Raw genomic sequence first — 9,205 nt, 5'->3', positions numbered from 1 at the left:
TTGAACTTTCCACATTTAAGTTAAAAATATCACTTGTATGAATACTGCAAGAGTAATCAAGGGAACCAAGGTTATAGCGATAATCAAAAGAATGTAATCCAAGGACAAAGACCAGACATGGAAAACAGACACACACAACAAAGAACATAAAGTAACTAAAATCATACATACAAAGTAACAAAAGTAAATGAGCAACTCGGACTCCACTAAAAACTGGGAGCATGGACCAGGTGCACCGATAGGTTAAGCGTCCTCTGCTTTTCTAGAAACACCCGCCGAGTTGCTCATAAAAAGTCAAGTCCGGGGTAGACAAACGAGCAAATTTCGATTTCCTGTACACGTGTTACAAAGAGTCTGGAGTAACCTTTTGTTAGCGGTACCAAAACTGAATTCTTAGGAATTCAAGATTTATCCAAGAAGCAACCAAAACCAATAAAATTGAAAAAAAACAACAACAAAAAAACAAAAAAAAAGAGCCAAATCAAACACCGAATAATCCCGCCAGAATATATCAAAGAAGGTCAATAGTAATAGCTAGATCCCAAAAGCCGAAAAAGCAATGCTAAGTATGAAATATGAATAGCGGTTGCTGCAAAACCATTTAATCTATGTTTAACTTCATCAACATACTATTGTTAATGAGGAGACTTTTTACACACTGTTCACCATTCCGCAGCATGCACTATTATTTACCTTGCAAATATGCGATTAGGTTCAGCTTTGCAATAACTTGATCCATTTAAAAAGCTTCAAATGTTAGAAATATACAAACTTTCTTAAATACATTTTGCAACATAAAAGAAGCATGCAAAAGCTAAAATATTAGAAGGTTTTGCCCATCATTGAAGACCGTGTGGTGACCTGTAGAAGTTAAATTATTTGTTGCTTGACTTTTGGTGGATGACTTTCTCGTTGGCAATCATACCATATCTCCTAACTTTATATGTACTGTCTTTTCTTTTCCTTTGATATTATCATTACAGTAATTTAACGGTTGTCAGCACAATTTGATTGAATTATATCTAGTTTCATCTTCAGTTAGATTTACACGTCTTACCGGATTGAATATCAAGAGAATTGGATACTTTCTATTTTTTATACACTTGCAATGTGACGATTTCCGTTTGCGAAGCAGGATTTACTTATTCTCCCAGAGCAGTTGATGTCATAACCCGTTTTCATGTTTTTTTTTATTCTTGTTTTTTGGGTTTTTTTTTAATGTTTTTTAATGTTTTTGTTTTATGTTTTTGTTTTTCTGTTTTTTTTGTTTTTTTTTTTTTTGGGGGGGGTGTGGAATTTGATATTTTAAGTGCTTCTGGCTTTTGTGTGCTGTCTTTTTATCCTTATCTTCAGCTTTTATAGTCGTAGTATTTACTTTTGTTTACTACATTGAGTATGTAGATTATCTCTGTTCCTAGTGTACAATGTGTTGTACTCCAAAACGTGGTTTACAGAAATTTTGAGACATCATAAATGTGTTGTACTGCAGCCAGAATCCTGATACATGTAATACGTATGCGTTCTTGATGGGAGAGAAACTTTTGAACGAGAGAAATAAAATGTTATCGTGAGACATATAACGTCTAGCCGTAAAACTAACAAACTTTCACTTCATAAATCCAGTTGGGAGCAGTTGGTTGTGGTTAAAATGGAAGATTCATGTTTAGTTCTGCCAATGGCTAAATTATTTCTCCTTGATAACAAGTACTCAATACTTAAATATTAAATATGATAAAAAGACTCGACAGATATCGTTTTTCATGCTTTTTAGTCCGAGTTGCTCATTTGCTTTTGTTACTTTGTATGTATGATTTTATTTACTGTATGTCCTTTGTGTGTATGTCTGTTTTCCATGTTTCTGTTTTGTCCCTGGATTACATTCTTTTGATTACCGCTATAACCTTGGTTCCTTTGATTACTCTTTTCCAAAGGAGAAAAGATCTGGATTGTGTGTATGCTAAGAGGTCTTTTTCCGTTTTTTTGGTTTTTTTTTTTTTTTTTTGGGGGGGGGGTTGTTTTGTTTTTTTTGTTTATTTTATGCTTGCTTATTTGTTTGCTTATTTGTTTGGTAACTGGCAGAAGAAAATAAATTCGAAAATAAGACAACTTAGCTGATAAACAAAAAAACGTGTAATACTTGTATCGTCCAACTTTCAAACAATACGGGTTATGTTCTCCTTTAGATGGACCTGTATGATTGCGCTAATTGTGTCTAATTTATTTCGATTCTAATAGGACTAGATGGTGTTGAAACTTGGATAATGTGGAGTCAAATATAACAAGTAAAGATCTTGGTATGATTTTTTTCTATACAACCTTTACTATCCCCACGTCCACACTTCCCTTACATATATCCCCTTTCAAATCCGTATCCCGTTTTCGAAATTCATAATCAGATTCCCATTTCTAATCCATGCATACACCGTAGCATAGGAAATTTTCCAATATAAGTATTGTACTTGTATACGTTATTGATAAAACAGAACATTTGATGTGTTTCTGTTAATTCATATTGATTAAATGTAGAATAGTAGTTTCGATTTTGATATGAACAATAGCATGCGTAATATCTCTAAGAATGTTTGAGCGCGAATTGAGATGTTCTATATGATATTGTCGGTTTCAAAATCGAAAGTAAATATTACTCTGTTTATCTAAGCAGTATAATGCGACTAAATATTTTTTGTGTTTGACTTCATATTCATTAAAAACTCGGAAGAAGATGTAAAGACGTCATACTCACTCTCAATGTCTTTACGGATATTTTCGAATAGCTTGTCACGTACGAGAGATATATAATATCTGTCAACAAGATCAAAGGAAAAAGTACAGAGTACCTATAATGCAAAACAATGTACCTCAAATACGAATATATAAGATCCATAAAACAAAATCATTCTTAATTTTTTTAAGATCACATATATGTATTTTGAATATCATGTTATTGTATCATCACCAGGAACAGCATTGAAACAAAGAGACTGTAATTAAAAAAAAAACGAGTTTATAATTTGTGAAGCTTTTTCTAGTACTATAAATTCAGAGCACATCGTGTTGACTAATTATCGTATGTTTTGTTATTTGGGTTTAAAAGTCCATTTTTATTATAATTCTTGCGGTTTTCATAAAAATCCCATACTATTTCTGCAAACTTTTCGTAATGAAAGTTTTGCAAATTTAAGTACGTCGCAATTTTCTCAAAATATAAACTGCAATGATTTATGAATTCGTAGAGTTGTGATGCTGTCGTCAAATGTGTTAATTGGTGCCCTTAAGAAAAAAACAAAAGCATTTACGTTAAAGCTTTAAAGAGTAATCAAGGCAACCAAAATCCTAGCGGAAATCAATAGAATTTAAACCAGGGACAAAGACCAGACATGGAAAACAGAAAAACACAACAAAGAAGATAAAAAAACTAAATAATACATACAAAATAACAAAAGGAAATAAGCAACTCGGGATCCACTACAAACTGTGAGCATGGACCAGGTGCACCGGTAGGGTAAACATCCGCTGCTTTTCTAGAAACACCCGCCGAGTGTTAAAACAACCAACTTCATTTAACACCATTTTTTCGTATGTGTTTTAGATTGTTCCTTTTCACTGTGTTATAGATTATAAGAAAACACAAACAAATGAAAGCTTATAATAGTCTGTTTTCTCCTAAGCATTGATGCATAAGTTACGTCCATGTATAAATTGAATCTGCTAGGTCGATATCTCTTAACAATCGTCACTTACACTATTAACATTTTACACCTTACTCATTGTTGCATAATTTGGGATATTCAATTCGGCAGAACCTTGACATATTACAAACTTCTATTCATTTCAATGATATTAATGACAAGTTCATAGTTACACGTAATGACGATTATGTTCGATGTCGACCAAGCCCACACTCATTACTTTTTACATAAAAAACCCCTTCATTCTCTGTATTTAAAACAACAAAATATCTCTCTGCTCTTCAATTGCCAATATCCTTCTTTGGTTCAGTTTATCACAATCTGTGTATTAATTGAACGATAATAGAGACATGGAACTACGCAGTTTACTTAGTACCATATGCGTAATAACTGGATTGGTTGTTCACAGTAAGTTTTCTTTAAATTGACCGAATAATTTTGAAGAGTCAAATTATCTGTCCACCCTATATTTTGTAGTTTTCAATTCATCGTATTGTGCATGTAAATGCATATAATATTTTTCTTTTAATTTTTTAAGAAGAAGAAGAACTCACTCGGAAATGATTTTTGCATGTTTTCCAGTAAAAATGTAGATAATCGAAATACGTTAATTTCTCGAGATAAATTATTAAAACAAATAACCTAATTTTATTTACACAATTTTACAAGAAAGTGATGTAAATATGTATCTGTAATATTATTGCCTGTTTCAAGACCAAATTGAAGAGAAATGGATACAGGCATTAAAAGCATAATAAATAAACACTGTTTTCTTTTTTAACATAACTCCATGACGTGAAAATGAATCCTTGTCAAGAATTATATATATATATAAGGGTCTGAAAAATTCCCAACGATGTTAGAACTGTCAAATTTGCGATGCAGATTTTTTGTCGTTCCCTCCGCGAGACTCGAACTCGTACTGCTGTGGCATCTATGGCAACACCGCCTGCACTAAGTTTAGCGCCCTGTTCCGTACTACCATACATCGTGTACTAAGTTAGAGCCCTAGATTATACCTACGAGGAGGAATGACCCGGCCAGCGAAAGCTATATTTTTAGATAGCCTAGCTGGCCGAGTGTTCTAGGGCGCTGGATTTAGTGCAGGCGGTGTTGCCATAGATGTCACAGCGGTACGAGTTCGAGTGCCGCGGAGGAAACGACCAAAACTTTGCATCACCAATTTGACAGTTCTAACATCGTTGGGAACTTTTCAGACCATTCTATAAGTATACGTTATCTTCCCTGTAACAATTTGATCCGGTGAAGCAGTGTAGTGAATTGAGTCATCACATTCTGAGCCGTTGTATATACATATATATATATATATATATATATATATATATATATATATTTTGTGGTATAATTGCAGATTTTTCTACAGCTTCTTGCGACGAATCTTACCAATCTAGATTTAAGAAAATGAAAGGTGATCGAGGATTTCCTGGATTACGTAGATCTAGAGGATTAGTCGATTTTCCCGTACTAGCAGGACCATCAACAGGACTTAAGAGAAGCAATGACGATTCCTTTCAGTCACCATTTCCTCCTCCGTTTGGGCCTACAAAACAAAAAGGAGAAACAGGTGATTGCCCTTTAAAATTTCTAAAGACATTATTAACTCAGATTTTAGGAACGTTGCTTATCGATACTGTAATATCTTTGAATTATCCTTATTTCAGGGATAAAATGCATTTCATTAACCCCCCCCCCCCCAAAAAAAAAAAAGAACTTAAAATTAAAAAAAACGGATAAACACTCATTGATGATACAAGACGTTTGAAATAGAAGCTGTATGATGATTTTGACTCTACAATTGTAAACTCCCCGCCTCTTATTTAGTGGCAGTATAATATTTTCATCCTATGGAACATATATTTCCCAGTTGATCCGTTATTCTTGTACCCGTGATTTGCACACGGACTTTCGTTGGTCAGCGAGTATTGTGTCAAATATGCTTGTGCTTCAGGAATATGATTATTCTTTCTTGACATCATCAATACACAAGTTTCATAGTCGTCATCACAAATTGATTGACCTATATGAAATTCCTGTTTCATATAGAGACAAAATATCTTCCTCTTATCGGATTGAAAAATCACCAATACTTAATGGATTTTATTCAATCGCAATGTTACGGGTGGCGCTGTGTAATATGATTACCCTTCCGGAGCTCCTGATGTCACACTAGGTTTTTTAGGAGTTATACAAGTGCTATAGTCTTTTAGGTCGTATTACCAGTGATATGGTTTTTGGGGTTTTTTTTCTTATCTGAATCTTTCATATCTTATTTTATTTGTTTTCTTTTGCCTTTACTGCGTATGCTGACCGTCCCTTTTTGGTTTCAAGTTAACCCTGAATAACCATTTTATTTTGATGCTTTGCTATCTTTTGCCGATATTTAATTATATACATCTGCACGTGAGTATATTATTCCGTCTTAAGAATGTCGCCTGGAATCAAAGAAACACAACTAAATTTTATTTGAACATTTTCATGACTAGTCAAGACAAACTCGATTGTAGCGATGAAAATAGTTTAAAAGTCAGTGACAAACACGAGGCAATTTATAGGAAGATGAAGATGAATGCGATTAACATGTTATGTCGTTGTGCACCTACAATTTTGATCAGAATAAACATGTGTTCGAGTTCATAGGCATTGATTTTACTACTGTGGTAAAATTGAGTTTCTAAATTTGTATTCTAAACTCCTGTTGTACCAATAAATAATTCTAGTTAATTTTCTTTGAAATTGTAATTAGAAATGTCATTGTGTACCTAAACTATCTATTTCAATATCGTGAATAAATTTTTAATTTATTCTGCTTCACATTGTCGTCATGATTACCTATAACATGGACAACCACATTTAATCCTTAACTAAATGATGAAAATCTGGTAATTATTATCAGTAATTACCAATGATTATCATTTCTATTCTAATAATTGTTTAAACTTTTACTGAAAAATAATTATAATCGTATGTAAATATGACTCTCAAATAATACAAACTTCTTAATTCCTCCGGTTTTGAAGCAGGAATTGTTCATACTTTTGGTACCGTACGTTCTTCATCCCTTGTGTTTTGGTGGGAGTCATGCACTTCGTTGTAATGTATGTACTTTAGTAGTATTTCATGTTGAAAACTTTGTTTGTTGTCATGTATGAGTTCCCGGTGTATTTTCTCCGAAGGATTTTACCCTCGTTTCCATTTTTGTTATTGCTACTTCTTATTTTTCAAACCAAATAATACAACTATGTGATACTTACAGACGAAGTTTAATACAACTATGTGATACTTACAGACGAAGTTTATCATTTCAGCACATAATCTTTAGTATACCTGAAATTTAATAATTTTGATATGGAATTTCAGTAAATTTGATGAATCAATTTAAACGTGATAGCATGGAAATCATATGATAACTGCTCACAGTTACGCTGATTTTTATTTTATTCCTAGGTTTGAATGAAAGACTAGTATATGACTATGGAATTAATGAAAATCTCTACAACCCCTTTCTATTTCTAACTGGTCATGCCAAAACAAGTGAAGAAGACTGGAAACCATCATCAGATAGACGGTATTAAAAGAGATTGTATATCGAATATGGACAATACAAGAAACGAAGGATAATTAGAACAAAGTAGTTGTCAAGACTTATAGTTGCAAAAAGAGACATTTGTAAAGTCTATTCAAAATGAAATAAAATTACATATTGACTTTTCATTGTGAAGAAATGCTTTTGTCAAGATCTACACAACACTTTTTTAAATGATGAATTATAAAAGTTCAATTCTTTAATCTTCAAGTGATTTTCTATATTCATAGATGTGATATATTAAAGCCTCTTTTCCCTTGTAATCTAGACCAAAGGTAGGTCTCTGCATTAAAATAAAACAATTTGCAAAAGTTTACAAAACCGTCCGTAAGTGTAGAAATATAAATTTCGATTATTTATTAAATTGTAATGATGAATGAAATTATGCACATACTTGTCACTCTGTATCTTGAGTATCGCTGTGCCAACACAGTAATAATGGATTAAGGACTTTTTGTTTTTAATATGTAGTCTAGTGTTTTTTTTCTACTATAAGGATTTCCAGTTGCAGTTTAAACCATCATATTTCTCAATTATGGACTTTAAAAGTAGTCAATACGTTATATATGGACCTGTTCAAATTAAAATGCCCGAGGACGAAGTAAAAGGTCGACATAACATAATAGGTCCATATATAACGTATTGACTGAATGAAAGTCTTTAATTTATACATTACGTATGTAGATAATGTGTTTTTTTTCTTTTTGTCTTCTTCGTCTGCGGCACTTCCACCATGATTGGCTATGAGTAATTAAGGAACGGAACGGTTTATATCCGGATCTAAATTTACATATACATACAATATACATATAAATAGAAACATAGCGCCCAAATATTTAAAATAGAAACAAGGCTTCGTGTACGTGGAGTATTCTTTAAATCACGTGATCATAATAACCAATGAACAACGCAGACTGTAACACCATATGTAATATTCTCTATTAAGTCTATCTTGTATCTTCAGAATTCGACGAGAGACGATACCTAATGACGTAAAGGAGTGACAAAAAAGGTTTACTGTTCTTATTAGACAAGCGTAGTTAAACTTGTATTACATTAAAAAAAATACCTTAATTGCGAAACGAATCTTTTTAACTATAATTGTTTTACGTACAAGGGTTTTTTTTCATTATGTCATGGATCCACATGAAAACCATGCAAATTTCTGCACAATGGATAATTGTAATAGTACATTATTTCATTAGCAATAGTCTCAAAAATAGATGCTAAAATGATTTCCGTGTACCCTTTCCTCATCAGATATAAACATAGAACATTTGAGACAAAATCAACAAAACATAGTATTCATTTACAAGAAATATAATCCAAACTGATAGGAACAGAGGCAATCCATAATCATCAAGTTGAAGACCAATATCTTTAAAAAGTGAAAAGTGTGTAGTATAATGAAAAGCACAAAATACCACTAAAATATTCTTACATCAGCGGATTTAAGACAAAATACACCGGAAAATCTTACTCTAAAAAGTAGTTCTCAAACCAAAAATATCGAACCAGTAAGCCAAATCCATCGCCAAGGAGTTCCAACAAATGCAAAACAGAAAATAAATCCCAAATAAGTTGGGGCTTTTGATATTTGTAATACTGCAAATTCGATCGAACTTCTGGGCTTGTGGGTAACCCTGGGAATCTTCGGGAAAAGTTTGATATGAACATCTAAATGACCACCTCATCCAAAACAAGTTAATTTACGACTACCAGTCTGGATTTTATCGACATTTTATATACAAAACAGCTACTAGATCTAATACAATTTTCTTATAATTCAAAAATATTTGTTTGTTAATTTTTATAGACAAGCCCGTAACACAGGGCGTGCCAAATATTGTATCTGCACGGAAATCATATAATAATTTTGGCACAAAAGTGAAGCTTTCCTAAATTGCCACCA

General features: G+C 32.5%; 1 protein-coding gene across 1 annotated transcript; it reads left to right on the top strand.

The window, feature by feature from the left end:
- The first annotated feature begins 3,983 nt into the window (after positions 1-3,983).
- On the top strand, positions 3,984-8,372 carry LOC148617886 (uncharacterized). Its single transcript, XM_088581658.1, has 4 exons — positions 3,984-4,097; positions 5,062-5,274; positions 7,155-7,275; positions 8,258-8,372. The coding sequence occupies exons 1-4, from the start codon at positions 4,040-4,042 to the stop codon at positions 8,295-8,297; spliced, it is 432 nt and encodes a 143-aa protein (XP_088437784.1). The 5' UTR covers positions 3,984-4,039; the 3' UTR covers positions 8,298-8,372.
- The last annotated feature ends 833 nt before the right edge of the window (positions 8,373-9,205 follow it).

The sequence above is a fragment of the Perna viridis genome, chromosome 5 (genome assembly GCF_037379345.1).
Source record: "Perna viridis isolate PV_CMFRI_1.1 ecotype Kerala chromosome 5, ASM3737934v1, whole genome shotgun sequence".
In the NCBI taxonomy this organism is placed as follows: Eukaryota; Metazoa; Mollusca; class Bivalvia; order Mytilida; family Mytilidae; genus Perna; species Perna viridis.
This window is presented reverse-complemented; position numbering and strand designations above follow the sequence as displayed.

Excerpts from the sequence above, each read along its gene's own strand:
- LOC148617886 (XM_088581658.1), top strand. The coding sequence starts at position 4,040 with ATGGAACTACGCAGTTTACTTAGTACCATATGCGTAATAACTGGATTG. Across the intron at positions 4,098-5,061 it reads AACTGGATTGGTTGTTCACA|ATTTTTCTACAGCTTCTTGC; the intron begins GTAAGTTTTCTT and ends GTATAATTGCAG. Across the intron at positions 5,275-7,154 it reads AAAACAAAAAGGAGAAACAG|GTTTGAATGAAAGACTAGTA; the intron begins GTGATTGCCCTT and ends TTTTATTCCTAG.